The sequence below is a fragment of the Herpailurus yagouaroundi genome, unplaced genomic scaffold (assembly GCF_014898765.1).
Source record: "Herpailurus yagouaroundi ecotype Mexico unplaced genomic scaffold, PumYag 182, whole genome shotgun sequence".
In the NCBI taxonomy this organism is placed as follows: domain Eukaryota; kingdom Metazoa; phylum Chordata; class Mammalia; order Carnivora; family Felidae; genus Herpailurus; species Herpailurus yagouaroundi.
In genome coordinates this window covers 15,666,324-15,686,087 of record NW_024412413.1, presented here as the reverse complement: position 1 = coordinate 15,686,087, position 19,764 = coordinate 15,666,324, and the positions used below count along the sequence as shown (strand labels likewise).

The following is a 19,764-nucleotide window of genomic DNA, read 5'->3' as shown; positions in this document are numbered from 1 at the left end:
ACCAACCACCCCACCACCATTTGCTCCAGCCTTGCCAACCCATGTGCAATTCGCAGATACTGTTCTCTCAGGCTGGGACTTTCTTCTCCAACCTTCTGCTTGTTGTTCAGGACACCAACCCTTCCTTCTTCCAGGACCTTATGACATACCACTGCTCTAGACTCGCACAGCACCTCTGTTGGTAACCCTCCTCGTACCCCAGGCTCTGTGCTGAGCACTTTACACATCGTCATGGCAATCCTTGCAGAAAGGAAGTGAGTGTCACCTGCCTGAGGATTTGAACCCAGGCAGTGTGACCCCTGTGTGTCCAAGCTCTTGCACATGGCTCTCTGCCACGTCTCCTGTGTCGGCATTCACTAAGGGTGTCTTGAACAGATGAGGAGACAGGAAGTGAGGCAACACAAACAAAGGAGTGCAGAGGACATTCACTCCATCCCGCTGGTGGGGTGGGAGCCCGGGAGGTAAGCCGAGAGCTCTGCTTGAGGAGGGCACTCAGGATAAACTGGAAAGGTGCCCAATGGAGGCAGGGAGCTCTGCTGCAAAGCACTTGCAGACGTCTAGAATAGAGATAGCAGGACTTGAGAGAGGGTGGAGGCCACGATTGCATCAGCTGTCAGCACACGGATGGGCCTCTCAGGGAAGGCACTGAGGAGAGTGTATCCACAATACATGGCACTCGGGGCAAACAAGCGTCTGTTTTGATTTCCATCTGCAGTACCAAGGGGAGCCCCGGTATAATCCCCAAACAAGCCGAGAAGTTGATTCCACTAAACCATCACCTGGGGCATTCATTATAGGTCTCCGACTGCGTCACACAGAGAAGCCAGATCCTTAGGTACTGCTTCCCTCGGGAGCAGAGTCTGTGCTCCTCACTGTGATCTGCAAAATGACTCAGAGCTGCTGCCAGAGCCTGGGTCACACTTAACAGCAGTGTAAGCAGATCATGCATGCATTCATACGTTCACTCATTCATTCATTTACTCTTGAATGATGCTTGGGTGCTGACTGCGTGGCAAGCACACTCTAGCCTCTGATAAGGGGCTCTGAGAAGGGGACAGAAGTAGGCCTGCTCTTGGAGAACTTATGTTCCAGTAGGAGACCGTCATCTAAGCATCAGTGGCGAGGTCAAGCTGAAGTTCCAAGCCACAGGCATTGTGTTCCCTCTTTCTTCCCTCCCTTGTCCATCCTCATGAAATTTCTGGGGTGATATTTTTATTTTTATTTGTTTTAATGTTTATCTATTTTGAAAGGGAGAGTATGTGAGCAGGGGAGGGACAGAGAAAGGGGGGAAGAGAGAGAGAGAGCGAGAGTGAGAGAGAGAGAGAGAGAGAGAGAGAGAGAATGAATCCCAAGCAGGCTCTGTGCTGTCAGTGCAGAGCCCAATGTGGGGCTCGATCTCATGAGTCATGAGGTCATGACCTGAGCCAAAATCAAGAGTCAGACGTTTAACTGACTGAGCTACCCAGGTGTCCCTGAGGTGCTATTTTTAAAGACATTGCCATGAAAAGAAACCAGGGTCTCCGAAAGGCCCATGTGATCCCTGGTGATCAAAGATAGGTCTTGCAGCCTCCGCTCTGGAAGCCACAACAGTCCCCGAATGGAGCACTATCATTTGATAGCAATTCTTAATCGAAGGGCCAAGGACTAATTGAAAGTCCATGGAAGAAGAGGTGACAGGGTCAATCAGCCTTTTCAGCGTCCCTCCCCCCCCCCCCACACACAGTGGCCTTTCAACAAGGTCTTTTGACAACTGCTGACCCCACCATGCATTCACACTCTATGCTTAAAGGGTTGTGCCTTGGCCTCCATTTATACAGCAGGGTGAGAAGTTACTTACATCACCTCTCTACCCAGGTTGATGGGGGTGGGGGATAGTGCTCCTGGAGAAGGTAGGGTGTCTAAAGACAAAGAATCCTTTGCTTTGTTTTTCACTAACATTTATGCATCAAGCTCTGTTTTAGGCACTTTGAAATACACGGACTCAATTCTCATAGCAACCTCAGGAAGAAGGCATTTTTCCTCCAGTTTTTAAAAAGGAGGAAACAGTCTCATAATGTAATTTGCCCCAGCCTATGTATCCAGTAAGTAGCAAAGCAGACTCCCATGCAAATTCTCCAGCTTTGAACCCCAAGCCCGGGGCAATGAACACTGCACCCAGTATGGTTTGGAGGGTAGGACGCAAATTCAAGAAGTTACTCTAACTGTTCTCAGTTTCAAGTTACCCAAAAGAAGAATCACATACCCTAGACTCACTTTCTTTCCTCTTGTGGTACTTTGGTTTAATGTTGAACAGAGAGGGGAAAAATCCACTGCAGGGCTAATTAGTTTCTTTAGCTTTCCAGAGCAGAGTTCAAGCTGTTCCAGTCCTGAGTAGTGAATATCACACTTCATTGTGTCAGACTCACTGGGGAAAAAGATGAGTCTGAATTGAAGGAAAACCACAGTTACAGAATATTGGTTAAGGAATCCCAAGCGGTCATCAGCACAAGAGTAACTGAAACTAACTTCTGCGAATAAATACCTGTCTTAAAGACGGATACAACACCTCTGTGAAGTGCAGTGATTCCATGCACCCCAGCATTTATAAGCTCAAAATAATCTGAAGTCCTTTGGTTGTTGAAACAGAGTATGTGTGTGCTCTTATTTATACTATTTATTTGCACAACACATGCTTTCCTCTTGGGTAACAACAAAGGTAAACCTCCAGTCCTGCTTGAATTCTAGTAATTTCTGCATTAGTGAGTCCAGGTGAAGGAGGTGTAAGGCTTGAATTATTTCAGAAAAACACCCTTCTTGCAACTACGCTACACTTGCTCACATCAAACTAAGTGAACAAGGAAGGGATGGTCTCAGCTGCCCCTTCCCAGGTGCCCCTTCTTATGCTCGACCAAAAAGAGAAAACGAGCCAGACCAAATACACGGCTACAAAATATTTCTGAGCCTCATTCAACATGCGTTTGTGCAACTTCTACCCTGTCAGCAGCCGTGAATGTGAATTGGGTCCCTGAGCTCCAAAGCCATTTCATCAACGATGGCTAGAAACCCATGTACAGTAGACTAGAAAGCTTTTCTTTGTTCCTCATCTGTATGGCCAAGGCCCGACCTTGCCAGCCAGTTGTGTAACTCTTCACTGAATCTCTGGTGGCCCAGCACAGCCCAGGGCCAGTTTGCTTAGGGTGTTCCACTTTGGGATAGCATCTTGAGCCAAAGGGGACAAAAATCAATCAACCGTAGTGGTATAAGATCTGTGACTACAGAGCCAAGCTTCCTGGGTTCAAATCCCCGCTTTGCCTCTAATTAGCTCTGTGCTTCAATTTCCTTATCTAAAAAATGGGGAGAATCATAGTACATATTTCTTAGGGTTGTGAGGGTTAAGTAAGTTGATAAAGGTTAGAACAGGGCCTGGCTCATAGTCAACACTATTTGTGTTTATTATTATTATTATTATCTTTCATAACACCACAGTTGTTATGTTTTGCACGGTATCTATGTCTCTTGCTATACTAGCTAGTAGGTACTCAGTTAAATACTTGTTAATGAAATGAATGAATGAATGGATCCTTGCTCTGGTACTAAGCTGCTGTGTGCCCTCAAACAGATCATTTCCCCCTCTCTTGACTTCAGTTTCCTCATCTGTGAAATGAGAGGTAGGACGAGATGGTCGGCCGCTAAGGCTCTTCCTGTTATTAATGGACCACGATCCTATGAAGCAAAGAAGAAGAATATTAGTAATAGCTAACACATTTTGAAAACTTACTATATGTGGGAATTCTAAGAGTTTCATGTGCATTAACTCAGTCCAACCCCTAAAAGCTCAATGGATGTGAACTGTCTGGCGAATATTTGGGGGGAGCTATATCCTCTTACAGAAGAGGCTAAGAGGAAGCCTGCCTGGGGGCAGGCCCACTGGCAGAACTTTGGTGCGGTGTGAGAGCCGCCTTTCATAGGAAAACAGTTTGCGCTCCTGACTGGGCCACCTTTCACCCCTTGCTCAAGTAGCAGTCCGTTTGGTGAGGGTCAGGGATAAAGGGCTTATTCTTCCCCTCTCCAAGTGCAGGAGAGTCAGCCTTGGTGTGGGGAGTTGTTTCTCAAAATAGAACTTCCTCATGATTCTAGAGAGGCCCAGAGTCCATCACAGCTGAGATGGCCATCTGACAGAACCTTTGACTACTCATGCGCACGCACACACACACAGACACACACACACACACACACACACCGTGTGCCCACAAGTACCCCCTCACACACCTCTTTGAAGGGTGGGAACTGGGGACTTATCTCCAGTTTAACATCAGTAGCAACAGCATGTGATTTAACCCAGAAAATGGTAACTTCCTGTTATGGGCCCTCAACAAAAAGCGCCTTTATTCTGCGCAGAGCTCCCTGGACCCCAGAGTTTGTGCCCAGCATGCTTAAGCACCCTGCATGAAACCGGATGTAAAGTGTGAAAGGTGAGGCTGGTGCCACAGGCCAGCCTCAGCCGCTCCCACCATGCTAAATAGAAGCTTCATTGGTGGCGTTAATCACTAGGCTGAGGCAGCGGGCACTTCAGCCTCTCGTCTTTCAATGGTCTCTTCACCACAGGGAAAACGAGTCACTGACTCATTTGCAATTAGCTGACCTAACGGGACAGATTTTTCCATGCTGGATTCTGTGGTAACAGGATTTTATTGTCCCATTAGGGATATTTTGAGCCAGTCTCATTTCCAGGCAATTACTCTTTTGAGTCTGTGACACAACCCCTGGGCACAGCTGCATCTAGGGTCCTCGATTAGGCACAAAAGCCACACTCTCTGGGGTTCTATGAGGAAGAGGCTCCAAGTCCCTACTGTGACATTTTTACCTACACTGGCCAAGGCAAGTGAGGCTCTGTCCACACCAGCGAGATGAGGCCTGGTCAGGGCCTGTAAGACCCTGTGCTGTGTAGGGGAGGAGGGAGCTTAAAGAAAGAGAAACAAAGACATTAAAGTATAATAGGGTGTCTTCCTCTCTTGTGTGATTCTGCGGTGGCAGGTTATGCCCAGTTTGCATCAGAGCGATGTGGGGGGAAATGCTACCCCAGCACTGGGTTTTATGCCAGTCTTTGTGCTAGCCTGCAGTGACTGTGGGCAGTGAGGATGCTTCACCTCACGAGTCCTGGTTTTCTTATGTAGATTCACAAGGTTGAATTATATGATCGCTAAGCTTCTGTCTAGGGGTGACACCCTGGGGTTCAGTCACCAGATAGTGACTGGCATGCCAGGCATCATTCCAGATATCAGGGAATATGGTAGTGAACATGACAAAGCCATGCCAGGAGCTTATGAATAGAAGCCAGTGGAAACAGACAGCTAACAAGCAGGATGGTGAGCTCCTGACCGGAGAGGCAGAGGGTGGAGCATTTAGCTTCTTGAGATAGGATGTCCAGAAAAGTCTCTGAGGAGGTGACATTTGAGCGGAGACCTGAAGAAGGATGAAAAGGCAGGCGTGCAAGGAGCGTGGGGGTAGGGGTGGGAAACAAGTGTTCTAGGCAGAGGGAACAGGTAGGACAAATTCTCTGAGAGGGGAACCTTCTTGGCCCGCCATAGGATGGGAGAGGAGGCCTCTGTGCCAGGGAGAGCACTATGAGGTGAGGGGACGTGTGCAGGGAGCTTACCTGAGAGTATATCAGGAGGGGGAGCAATCTTTTGGAAAAACATTAGAGACTGTCTTATAATAACATTTCTCAATGTTAGCTGTTTGATACCTGGGATCTTGTTTTCTTGGACAGGGCCAAATCCTACGATGGTCTCAGGCCTGAGGGTTCACCATGGCTGCCATACGAACAGCATTCTGTAGATTCCCATAATGGGCACATGGATGCACTTAAGCATCTTTGATCGGATTTGGGGATATGAAAGCCTTGGTATGCTGTCCACAGTCTCCTTGGCAACCACCCTGGGTACCTTCTCCCTTGAGTTCCCAGACACCACCTGCACGCTTCTCTCCCTCCTTCCTACCTGTTCTTTTCACTGTGAAGTGGCTGCCGTTTCTGTGTAAGGCATGCCGTCCCGTGTAAGAGAGAGTCCTGGCTACTAGAAGTTGGAGCCCTCTTTCTTGACCTATGAATACCTGTTTCTCTTTGCCTGCTTTGGGCCTAACAGCCTTCCCCTGCTTCCTTCGGGCGCCTAGTCAAAGGCAGAATGGTTCCCTTTGGCCCCCTCGACTATGGGGAACAGCCATTGTTGTCATCACCCCTTCTCTCAGCTGTCTAGGCTTCAGCCTGTCTGTCTCCCTCACAGGAGGCAGCTTCCCACCTAATCCCTCGGGGCTCCACTCTCCAACTGTCAGGGAAGACAGATGGGGAGCAGAAGAATTCATACATTCACACACACTCTCTCCCCTACTCGCTGCCCTTGCCATCCTTGTTGACTGGCTCCTGTCCTGGTTGGGGTGGCCCTAACGTAGCCCCGCGAGGAAATCTTTGTGCCGACTGGCCTGGCTGGCAAACCGGGAGCTCTCAAAGAGAGCCCAGAGCTCCTCCCCTTCCTCCCCTGTGATTGCACTAAAAGGGGCTTATTTGCATAGCTGTCTTGGAAACAGAGAAGAATGTAGAAGAAGAAGCACTTCAGAGGCACTTCTCTTATTCCTAATTCTTTCTAGAACTGCTTCCCCTCCTCTGTCCTATACAAAAGCACCCCTCCCATCCCCTCTCAATTGGCTTATCTGGACTCCTTCCTCCACATTCACACCAAGCCCAACAATTTACCATTTCCTACTTGTGCATCTTTCAGAACTTCAGTGAATGTGAACCCAAAAGAGAGATGTTCTCTAAATGATAGGCACTAATAATAACCTTTGAAGCTGTTGGCTTGCTTCCTCTTCAAATGCCTGCTTTTAGGCTGCAGTTCATAATTGAATTCAACTGTAAAATGCTATTTTTAATAATGTCACTGTGGTTTACTTGGTAGTGTTGTTCTCTTGGGTTGATGGAGTGGGACCTAGCACATCTCCATAACTAATGGTAAAATTCACAACCATACATCCATATATCCATATCTATTTGGACATGCTGTTACTTGTTTCTCTCTCTCTCTCTCTCTCTCTCTCTCTCTCTCTCTCTCTCCCCCTCTCTCTCCCTCTCTCCCCCTCCCTCCCTCCCTCTCTCCCTCCCCCCCTGTATTCCCAGTGGGGCTGTTCCTTCTTTTGGATTTGACTTCCCCAAATATTCCACATTAAGAGCACAAAATCAATATTACTACTTGAGGGAACACCAGCCCTACTCTCGATTTGAAGTCCTTTGCCTTTTTCCTGTTGTTTACTTCCTAGACCAAGGTTCCATCTTTCAGGAGTTCACTGATTACTTCCTATCAACTTCCATTAATAGCATCTTGAAAAATTTAACTTAACTTGTAAATATGACCCATATTGTGTATATGCAACTTCCAAGCTAATTTTAACTTTGTGGAATTTCTTTCCCCTCAACAAGTACCCTTTCAATAGCCCCACTTCCCGGATGGAACCCTGTTTGATGAGCAGTACTCCCAGACTGCATCCTACCCCAGTCACCCCCCGATGGCCAGAGGTGCCCACAGCCAACACGTGCTACACAAGCCCGTCTGTGCATTCCACAAGGTACGGAAACTCTAGTGACATGTATACACCCCTGACCACGCGCAGGAATTCTGAGTACGAGCACATGCAACACTTTCCTGGCTTTGCTTACATCAACGGAGAGGCCTCCACAGGATGGGCTAAATGACTGCTATCACAGGAATCCATATTTAATATTAATAATAATTATTAATAATAAACCCAACAACCCACCCCCAGAAGACTTTATCTCTACACATCATAACTCGTGGACTATTCCTAAGTGTCCATTTTCCTAATGAATGTGAGTCTGGGATTCAGTGTGGGATGAATAAACTTTAGTTCAGAAACAGGACTCACTAAAAGTCAGTGAGATTGGGTTCCTGTAGCCAAGCCAGACTTGACTGTTTCTATAGAGCACTATTTTGGGCAGGCCAATCTGTGCCTTTTCCCTCTGTTCCACGACTTTGCTTTGTGTTGGCAAACACTCCCTGTAAGCTACTTATTTTCCTGTTGACAAAAGCTCATTAGTCTTGATGGATACTAGAGACAGAGTCTGGTTTGTGTTCTTGGATGGGCACATAATTTACCAAGAGCATTCACCTTGCCATCTGTCATCTTACTATACAACGAACAGCCCTCAGGTATGTTCTACGCATCCCTTCTTCCTGGTGGTGCCGTCACTGCTTCCTGGAACACCGGGGCTAAATGCTGGTGTCTGGAAGACTCTAGATCCCCTGTTATTACACTCATGTTATTCACAGTACCTGCATTGTCTTGGAATGTAAGCACTGTCTAGAGGGAAGGAAGAGGCCTGTTCTGTATGCCTTAAGTTGATTGAGGTTTGTAGGGGACCGGTTCTTCTACATACAAGTATTTGTCCTAAGTTTGCACAATGGCTAGTGTCAGCAAAAGGCAGGAGAGGGGCTTTTAAAATTCTGTGAGAATGTGGATGTATGGTATTGAGTATCACACTCAGCTCTGCTGTATTAACTCTGTGAAACCAGATGGACCAAACATTAACTTACCAAGCACCAAGCGTGAAAATGACTTTCGTGGTTCCTTCATAAGACCGTAATAATTTCCGACACTTTGATAGAAAAAAATTTTTTTCAAAGCTGTGCCTTTGAGCCTATACTATACTGTGTATGTGTGGAAATAAAAATGTATTGTACTTTCGGAAACTTTTTTCGTAGGCATTTTTCTGTCAGATTGGTAGCAATTTGTGAGGTTTGTTAGAGATTAACATAGGTTTTCTTTCTGTATTATAAAATGCACCAAGCAATTATGGTGGACCTATTACCCTATGGGTAAGAAATAAATGGAGATATGACATCGGATGTTTCAGCAGTTGTTCTGTAAATAAAATCTTTGATCACACCACTCAGTGTGATAATCATGTCTACAGCTAAAATGGAAATAGTTTTTTCTGTACAGTTGTGCAAGATATGAATGGTTTCACACTCAAATAAAAAGTATTGAAATGACCTGCTTTCTTCATTTTCATTCTGCATTTGACACGACTTCTGTGTGTGTGTGTGTGTGTGTGTGTGTGTGTGAGAGAGAGAGAGAGAGAGAGAGACAGAGAGAGAGAGACAGAGAGAGAGAGACAGAGAGAGAGAGCATTCTGAATACTCAGGATGTAAATAGGCAAAACAAAACTAAGTGGTCTTATCTGGTGGTTCTTATCCACTTCTCCCATCGTCTTGTCATAAAGCAATCATTAAAATTTGGATAGGCCACACATCCAGTCCTTGAATGATTTAGTATCTACAGCCTAGTTGAGGTCTGTAAGGGACCAGTTCTACATACAAGGATTTGTCTTAAGTTTGCACAATGGCTAGCGTCAGCAAAGGACAGGAGCCTTTCAGCTCTTACAGGGAATATTATTCTTCAATACCAGCATCATTAAGAGGTCCCCTGGTCCTTAGTTCCTTATGCTTTAATGATCTGTGGGTGTAAAGATACTTGAAGTGCAGTGCTTTAAATACTAATAAACTTCTGGAACAGAACAGTAACATTACTGAATATTAAGTATCAAAAAGTCCTTCTCCAGCATTGCATTTTGATTCTAGGATTGAGGAGCGAGGATATAGAGGCAAGATGACTGTTTTGTCCAAACGTTAAAGAGTAGGATCTATGAGAAATTCAGAGCCACAGATTTCCAGAAATGGCAGCAGTGACTATTTTAACTAAAAGGCAAGAGAATTTGACAACTCAATTTGCATGTTGAAAGATTTATTTTTAAAGCCAAGCTCTTACTTGCTATTACATAACATATTTATACCTAAGAATGATTTTAGGATTAAAATGATATATTTTACCCAGCATCCCCTTAAAAATATTTCACTGTGTTGGGGCACCTGAGCGGCTCAGTTGGTTAGGCATGCAACTTCGGCTCAGGTCATGGTCTCGTGGTCCATGGGTTCAAGCCCCACATCGGGCTCTGTGCTGATAGCTCAGACCTGGAGCCTGCTGCAGATTCTGTATCCCTCTTTCTCTAACCCTCCCCTCTCGGGCACACTCTCTCTCTCTCTCTCAAAAATAAAATAAAACATTAAAAAATTTTTAAAAAATTTCACTGTGTTGTTCAACAAAAAGAAAGTAGATGTGGGATTTGACTCCCGGAAGATAAATTAGTTTGATCTCTTGGCCACAGTGCATTAGTTGGCCCTGAATGAGGAAAGTGGGAGGGGGGGTGCAGGGGGAGGGGGGCAGAAGGAAGAAGAAGAAAATGTCAGATTCAGTCACTGCATAACATGAGCCATACCTGTTGCTCTCATACAGTTCAAAGCTAGTGCTTCATAAAGGAAAGGATGTAGTAAGTCTGACTTTTGACTTTCGAGACGCAAAAAGAAGAAGCAATTGCCCAATTGTCTAGCTAGGTAGCAGCAGCACATAACACTCCTGCCCAAACAACAGCCACAAGGTCATTAAATGTACAGATCTTTAGGCAAAAATAGTCACAGTCAACAAGGGCTGAGTCCCAGAGAATAGAGTGGACATTCCAACAACTTTGCAGGGGAGAGAATGTGTGCCTCCTGCTCGCAGCACAGCAGAGAACTGGGGGTCAGCACTGTAGGAAGAGGGAAGCTTTTGATGAGGACGAGTGGTCCCCGGGCGCACTCTCCAGAACACAAGGTGCCCATGTCTTGGGAGTTGAGTGTGTTACCTGTGTTCCCAATTGTTCTAAACCTTCCATTTCAGAATGGAAAAGGATCTGATTAGGAAAAGACAACAGCTGCTGTGAACTCAGGACTCAAATGCACCTTCTCTGCCTCTGATGGTTCCTTGCCAGTCACCAGAATGGGAATGGGCAAGGTTGGCAGCTGGGAGTAGGGCCAGTCACTTGTCAGAGGAAGAACAGAGGAGTCTTGGCAATAAAGGGACACTCCCCTCCTTAGGACTCTTTCTGAAAAGGACTCTGCCAGCTTGAAACTGGCTGAAGTTGTGAACAGCAGCCGGGATGGCTCACCCACGTTGCAAGCCTGTGGCGTCCTAGGCATCCATCCTGCTGTGTCCTTTTGTCAGGCCACTAGTACACCCCAGGTCTGGGAAGAAAGGGAATCTGTGGCCCCTCTGAGACTGCAGCCCAGTCAGAGACCAATCAAACGTGTGGCATTAGGTAAGCCCAACCCAGATGGGGAGAGGGACTGAAATCGTGGAAAGAGAACTGAGAGGGAGTCTTGGCTTCACCACCATGTGACCTTGGAGGAGTCCAGAGTGAGGACCTCAGGCGGCGATGTTCTAGAACTATGACATCCCAAATCGTGGCCTGTGTGCTGCTGCTGGAGCGGGGCCGGCAGATCTGGGTGAGGAGGGCGGACAGCTTAGGGGAAACAAAGAATGGACTGGCAGCTGGGCAGTGATTCAGAGGCAGCCACAGGAGAGAGGACGACGGCTCCACCAGCTGGTGCTCAAAAACAGCCCGAGGTTTGTGCCCACGAGTGCGGCCCGTATACCTGCCCCCCGCCACCGAGCGAGCCGTACCCCCTGCCTCAGAGCCAGCCCCACTCTCGCACGATAGTGGTCTTCTGCTATTTTCCTTGCCTCCAGCTTTGTCCTTCACGTTTGCTTTAAAGTGACATCAATCACAATGTCCGAAGTGACTCAGGCCGTGGAAAGAGCAAAAACAAACAGGCTGTTTGTCCCAACTACTTACATCTCTTAAAGGCCGAATCACAAGATTAAAAAAAATTAAATGCTGGGAAGGAATGGTACAAATACTCCCTTTTTATACAGGGAAAAGAAAGAGTGTGTGGGGAGTGGGTTGATGTAGGTTTCCTGAGGCACAGAGTTCAGACTTAGACAAGGGCCAAGAGTATGCAAATCATCACCACTGGGAAGCTTAAGAGAAAAAGATGGAGATACTCATTGGCTTCAAAGTGAGGTAGCACTGGGATTAAATCTTGGTTCCACCAAAGATGTTGTGGAAGGGACATCCCTGCTCTCAGTAGGATTGGATTTCAGTGGTTCTCAACTCTGGCTGCCCATGAGTGTTACCCTGTCAACTTAAAAAAAAAATACTGATGCACAGGTTCCCCCACAGTACCCAATGGGCCTGGCATGTGACCTGCCTCCAGTATCGGTAGCTTTCAAGCTCCCCAGGTGATTCTAATATGTAGCCAAGGTTGAGAAACACAACCCCTTACACCTTGAAGTTCTGAGATCCAGGGGCTGCTATTCCCTGAGTAGCTTTTGCCCAGGGTTCCAGTGTGTCCAGAGTGGAGAAGAGTGCCACTCCCCCCTCCCCACCCCAGTCTACACTGTTTGGTTTCCCCCTCCACCGCAGCTGACAAAGCTTTCCCTAAGGGCACTGTTTTGTTTGCCCTTCAGCCCAGCCCACCTCCCTACCACTCTGCCGCCTGCCCTCCTAACCTGGACCTTCTCTGCTTCAGTTCCTTGGCAGCCTCCCAAGCTGAGCCAGCTTGGACACAGCCCCTGTGGTTTCCTCTTCTTCCAAGGAGGTCAGAACCTTTTGTGCTTCGTCAGCCTCCTCCCTGAAGCTCTTCCCCCCATCCCTCTCTCTGCACCTCACCCCCCCAGCCTTCTCACCCCCATATTTTGCTGCTGCTAGTGTAGGTGAGACGGAAGACGTGGGCCCCAAGAGTTGAGAAAGGAGCTGTTGCTAGGAAAGGAGTGTGGGTGAAGAGAGGTGGTGGGTGGGAGAAATAGGGCTCCCCGGTTGTATTCTACTCTCTGCCATCATACATGCCTCAAGAGCTAAAACCAGTTGTTTGGGAACTATGATGAAAAATAATGAGGTCTGACCATGACAGCAGGGTGAGGGGACCAACCTCAGGAACAGCTGCAGTGCTGCCACTTGGTATTTATAATAGTCTCCTGAGAGGAGGGAAGAGCTGCGGAGAAGAGTTGAGAAGGAGTGAATTCTCCGGGAAGTGCCAAACTGTGACCCCACCAGGGCTGGTATCCAACATGTTCTGGCCTGCGCTCCACCTCTCAGACGTGATCAGCTGCAGGAACCGACATGTAGTCAAGGCAGAGTGACCGTCTAAATGAGGGGCCTGCGGCACGCCGGGTGGCACATTTCTGAAACAGCTCTGCCTTCATTCATGGAACTTCCCATTTCTCGGGGTCTGCTCTGTGCCAGGCACAGCAGAGGCCTCCTCTCCGTTCCTCACAACCTCCTGGCAGTGTCAGTGGTACAACCATTTCTATTTAGAGGTGAAGAAACGGAGGCGCTGAGCCTCGCCCCAAGTCACACACAGTAAGTGGCAGGGCTGGGATTTGAGGACAGAACTGCCCTGCTCCCCAGTCTGTGTTCTTCCTACAATACACTGCCTTCTTCCTCCTTCCTCCTTTTGTCTCCACTCCACCCCACCCCCATGCCTCTCTCCTAAGCGCCTTTGGCCAGTGCAGATTTTAAATCAACCTTGACCATGGTAATAGAACCTACTGGGGTTGAAAAGAGTTTCAGAAGTTCTGGGAAATTCTTGTGTGTGCTAAATGAAGGCAGTTTCTAGGCCGGGCACCAGATCTTCCCCCACACTCGAAGTGGCATTCCACTCACTCTAAGTTAACAGCAGACTAGCTTTCCCTCTTGTCCTTTCCCAGGGCACATACAAACCAATACATTATCAGGGACCAAGATTTGGTCATTCTATACAGAAACAGGAACAAAAGAAAATCAGTAATAATGTAAAACAAAAAAAAAAATACCAGGTCACGGGAGGACTTTTATTACCAGGTTGAAAAAAGGCTCTGCAGGGGAGGCGCAATGAGCCAAGTATTCACCAGAATGAAGTCATTTGAAGGGGGGAGGCGAGGTGAGGGGGGACTGGCTACCTCTTGCTGTTCAGGTCACTACCCTTTGACAGCGGTGGCCTCTGACCTCAACAACCCTACAATTCTGTTTTGACTGACCCTGAAACCCATGAAATTCAGATGTAGGCACTGCCCAAAAGTTGAGATAAAGCTGACTAATATGGGAAAAGCTCCCGGTATGTGCCCCCAGCTGAAAGGAGCTGGCAGTTCTTTGGCGGTAGATGCAATTTATTCTGTCCTCCTCCTTTCAGGGAAATGCTAATCCTTCATAGGCAACTGGAGGGGAAGACTAAAATGTGTTGATGATGAATGACAATAATCCTTTGTCCACTTCTGCCTCCTCCTAGGGTTGAACCTTAAGAGTTTAATCAAATGTTGGTAAGTAAATTAATGCTTTACTGCATAGAGTTAAAAAGGAAGTGGTGGGAAGAAGGGCTGTGAGAATATATTTTTTCTGACACGTGAATCTCAAATACTTAATTGCAAAGGCACTGATATGGGGCATATGTGTGTGTGTGTGTGTGTGTGTGTGTGTGTGTGTGTGTGTGTTTTGGGTGTTTTAGTCCCCTTATTTACACATGCACACATAAGACAGTATTCACAAACTGTCTTATATTAAAGTGTATCAGTGTAAAGACATTAACTTCAAGGTTTAAAAACCAAAGCAGTGTGCTGGAAATGCTTTTCTGTTGTTAAACATCAGTGACAACAAAACTCATGTGTTTGTGCATCAATAGGAATAACATGACCTTTATCCCCAAATCTTCACATCATTGTGCAGGAGGCTGCATTTCTCATTCCGGTTCAGCTAACAATTGAGTGGCTACTCCGCACCAGGTGTGCTGTGCTGGCCACTTTGACAGCCATCTCTTTTAACCTTTACAGCCTCCTCCAAAGTAAGTGGTATAATGCTTATTACAGTTGAGAAAATCAATGTTCAAAGAGGAAGAGTGACTTATCTCTGAACACCCAGGACAGAGGTAAAATTCAAACTAGTCTTTTGGCCTTCAAGTTTTCCTATTGGATACAAAAACCTGGTTTCCAGAGGATTTTAAGGAATTTGACAAATGATAGGCTTCGGAGAGGCACACAGAGAGTCGGGACTCAAACCCAGGTTTTCCAATCACCAGCCCTGGGTCTTTTGCCACATTACAGAATTGCCACCCAAAGCGCTGGGTTTTCCCAAGAGGTGTTTGGATGGGATTCCAAGCCAGCAAGATGCAAATAGGTTTGACCTACATTCCAGCTCTTGGATAAATAAAAACTCCTAAAGGGCAGAGCCCATTTTGTGTGCTTAATTTGAGAGTCCCACTGTGGACAGTCAATATTAAACAAGAATAGGTACATTTGCCAAGGACTAACAGCATGGGTTCAATTTTAGCAATTAAAATACTGGGAATATGACTGAGGATCCTAATAAAGGTGCTGGAAGGCTGGATCGAGTAATCATAGATTTATAGGAGTTAAAAAAAACAACTTTGAAGTCATCCAGTCCAACTCATTTTATAAATGAGACCCTGAGAAATTAAAATAATGTGCACAAGGATCTGACACTGGCTGGCAACTGACCCAGTGCTATTTAACTTTTTGGCATATGGCATAGTAAGAGAATGTTTTCAGGAATGTAACATGCCATAAACTGAAGTTGGATTGGCTGCCTATGGAGTCATCATTGATTATGAAATGTCCTTCATATTTAACTTTTACTTATCCCACTGACCAATTGACCTCTAAGAAATCCCCATTGCTGGCTTTCAAGTTCAACCAAGTCAATATTTCTCAATAAGTGTCTCATTAATTTTGTTCTCCTGAATTTCTTTCATGGCATTCCCCCCTACCTGCTGGCCCTCCAAACTCCCTCCACCATTCTTTCTTTATAATTTGCCTTCCCTGAGAAGGCTTCTCTGCTTCCTTGTCTTCCCATCAATGTTCATCTTGCAATTTCCACAGTACTTATGTTCAATTCCTTTCTTCCTATTAAAAAACATTCACTTATTGCCTGGGTGTTTCCTATATCTCCAAAGGACAGGATCAATTGTTTCTACTTATATATATTTTTTTTATGGTGCCTAAGACAATGCTGTGCTCCAAAAAACCACCAAATAGTTGTTTAAGGAACAAATCATGTTGATTGACTTTGCTACAAAAGGGAGACCTTGTTAGTGGTAGAAAATGAAATTAAAATCACTTTCTTCTGCTAGGTTATTCTGAATTCTCAAAGACTAACGAGTCACATGCACATGAATTTGATAGTCTATCAAAAAACTAGGTCAGGGGCACCTGGGTGGCTCAGTAGGTTAAGCGTCTGACTCCTGATTTCAGCTCAGGTCATGATCTTGTAGTTTGTGGGATCGAGCCCTGAGGGCACAGAGCCTGCTTGGGATTCTCTCTCCCTCTCTCTCTCTCTCTGCCCCTCCCCTGCTAGCATTCTCTCTCTCTCTCTCAAAATAAACTAAAAAAAAAAACAAAAAACAAAAAAAACAAAAACAAACAAAAAAAACCAACTAGTTTGGTGGTTGATAGTGTATCAAAATATTAGTCCAGTGGTTCTGAACCCTGGCTGCTCATTCAAATCAACTTGGAAGCTTTTAAAACTACCACTACCCAGGCCTCACCACAGATCAACTGAATCAGAATCTTTGCAGGTATGCCCAAGCAATGATTTGCATATGCCATATTGGTATTTGATTTGCACATATTGATTTATACAACCTCACTCTTATGAATAGATTTTTCTAAAGAATGAGCATGATCAAATATGGTTTTGTTGTTGTTCTTAGAATCACAAAATTTTAGAACTGAGAAAGAACTAAGATAATATCTGGACCAACCCCTTTATTTTACAGCTGAAGACTCTGTGGCTTAAGAGAGTTTGAGTAGCCTGATACAGTGGCGAGATGATTGCTGAGTGACCAGTCATATCCTGAATTAGTGGAATTCTCTGAACTCCACACAAAAAACATTGTGTGTATGTGCGTGCGTGTAAGATTTGGATTTTAAAAGCTGTTAGCACCAGGTACTACTTAAAGACCAATTTGGCACATTCCATCTAGTCCGTTGTCATGGCAGAGGAAATGTCACAGTGGGATATATCAAAGTCCAAAATAAATGACTAGTATATATTTGCAGGCTTTTTCATTGGCCCCAATCCATAACATTTTACGCTATCAGAGCCCAGAGCACTTCTAGCCCTTAACTATACCACTTATTAGCAGATTTACTGCTTATGAGCAAGCTAATCAACACCCTGAACTTCCCTTTTCTCTATAAAAAGGAAGACAGTACCTGTCCTATTGACCTTGCATTTTTCAGCTATTATAAGGATTAAATCAGATGATCTACGTATGGATGTCTTGAGAATAGTAAGGCACTGTGTCTATATCTGTATAGAATTACTATGTTGCTATCTTTCAGAGCAATGACTTGTGAATAAACGTGTTACTTTGATTACCCAGGCTCTAAACCCTAATTCCTTGGTACCATGCCACCCAAGAATCAACAGGAACTGGAGTTAGTGCTGGACTAGAGTCTCTAGTCACTGAAAGTACCCCGTAACTAAATATTCAGGGAGGTAAAGTGATGTAGTGACCCAGGATTTAGCTAGTCTAGGCTCTAGTCCCAGAGTCTGCTTTTAACTATTGACTTTGGACAAATCACTTAATTTTTCTGGGACCAGAGTCTCGTCAGTGGTCAAAAGATGACTTGAATTAGAGTCAAAGATCCTTTTGATTTACAAAATCAGAATATTAGTGCTTAATTAAAATTACTAAAGTGCAATTTCCCAAGCTGTTAATTGATGTGGTTTCACATTTTTAAAATCTCTTTTTAGAAGTTCAGGGTTGGAGCCTAAAAACATAAGCCTATTTCTGGTAAATAGACATTTTGAACACATGTGTAAGACCCTTGTTAAAAGCAACATCTCTACTCAGATACTTTATGCTTGTTAGTGTCCTGTCCTGATGCCCTTGCTCCACAAATAAATATATGGTTACCCAAAAGGCATGTAATACACTACTGGACACAGAGTAGGTACCCAAATACTGTTACTTTACAGCTTGCCGTAGGAGTCCTAGCTCTTATTACTTAACTTGTCTGAGCCTGTTTTTGTATTTCTAAATGGGAAAATAGTACCTTCTTCAATGATCCACTGAGATAGCGTATATTAAAATGCAGCAAAAAGCGGGGTGCCTAAGTGGCTCAGTTGATTCAGCATCCAGCTCTTGATTTTGGCTCAGGTCATGATCCCAGGGTCATGGGATTGAGCCCCGTGTTGGGCTCTGCACTGAGCGTGGAGCCTGTTTGGGATTCTCTCTCTCCCTCTTTCCTTCTGCCCCTCTCCTCCACTCATGCTCCCTCTAAAAAAATAAAAAAAAAAATGTTTTATAAACTGTTAAAAACAATTGCAAGGTATTACTATTACCTAAGGAATGCAGACCGCTCTAAGGGTATTTTTTTAAGAGACAGATTAAAATCTTTCTGCATTAGTTTATCATGGACACAGCACCTACTCCAGTGCCTGGCTCAACAGATATGCTCAATGAGTGTCTGCTGCGTGAAGAGTATAATCCGCAGAAAAATCAAAAGCTCCATGAGCTTAGATTCCATATTTCTTTTTCTCTGCAAATTCCCAGAGCTAACACAGCATCTGACAGATAGAAGAAGACAATAATTATCAGATGAAAAATTGTTACCCCTCTAGTTCCTCTTCAACACAGCTCAAGAGGTAGACATGGGCAGAAGAGGCACCAAAGACGACTTGGAGTGGAACTGGAAGTTATTTGGAAAATTCACCCACTCTCTAATAGCTTGGGAAAGCAAAAAAGCAGCACAGACTCTTGAGTTCCATCAAGTTCAGTTTCCAAATTGTGCAATCTTGGTAAATTAATCTATTAACCCCACCGAGACGGTTTGCTCCTCTTAAACTGAGAATGGTACCCACCTCATAGAGTTAAGCACTAGAATGGGAGCTCCATAAGGGCAAGGACTTTGAGGCCCACTGCATCTACACTGGACAGTACTGAACTGTATTGAACAGTGCCAGACACAGCAGAGGTTCTCAAATACTTGTTGCCTGACGTTGTGAGAAACTGACGGAGAGGACACAGGCACAGTATGTAACAAAATGTTTGCACGTAGTAAACACTCAGCAAACGTGAACCTCTTCCATCTTCACTATCCCCATCACTACCATTACTAGCACATCGGTATTATGTGACTGGCAGATGGAGAGCAGTCACCTTTGGAGAAAGACCCGGATTCAAATCTAATCTAATTCCCCATTTACCAGTTTTGTGACACAGGACATATCACTTAACCTATGCTGGTTCCTTTGGTTCCAGAAAAATCTCCACGTCGTGAGAATCAGAAGCTATGTGGCAACGACCTAACGCTGAATCTGGAGCCCTCGCCGCACGCGATACGTGGCAGCAACTATTACTAAGGAAAAAAAAAAAAATCCCCTTTTCTCCAGATAACTGCCTGCAATTTCCCACATTACTGTAGCTGAATACGTAACATGACCGCAAACAAGGGGAGGAAGGAAAGAATTTCAAAGAGACCGAAACCGCTAATCAAGAAAAAGAGGGAATTAAACCGGTGTTTGACAGTTCCCACCAAGGGGTGCTAGTTTCCCCGACTGTCAACCTGTCCGACCGGCCAAGGCTCGAGCAGGACAACCAGCTCTGATAGGAACAAAAAGGAGGCAGAGCAGACGCTTACACCCTCCCCCTAACGGTCTTTTGGTCGCTAGCCGCTGGCCTCTGGCTGCCGCGGGACTCCCGTTTCCGGCCCTGACCGGACCACAGCTCCCAGCATGCCTTTGGCGGGAAGTCTTTTCCCGCTGGATGACTACTAATCCCGGCATGCCATTCGGTACTCCAGTAAATTAGATGGAAGCGTGGAATGACCCCAATGAGCGCAGGGAATTGT

At 45.5% G+C, this 19,764-nt stretch overlaps 1 protein-coding gene across 4 annotated transcripts in view; it reads left to right on the top strand.

Moving 5' to 3' along the window:
• The window catches only part of RFX4 (regulatory factor X4), a 164,730-nt gene extending 155,692 nt beyond the window's left edge, over window positions 1-9,038 (top strand). For all 4 annotated transcript variants that reach the window (XM_040490998.1, XM_040490997.1, XM_040490999.1 and 1 more), the window contains one exon: window positions 7,448-9,038. In XM_040490998.1, coding sequence (XP_040346932.1) covers window positions 7,448-7,720 — 273 coding nt within the window. In that variant the 3' untranslated portion in view covers window positions 7,721-9,038. The remainder of the gene's footprint in view (window positions 1-7,447) is intronic.
• The last annotated feature ends 10,726 nt before the right edge of the window (window positions 9,039-19,764 follow it).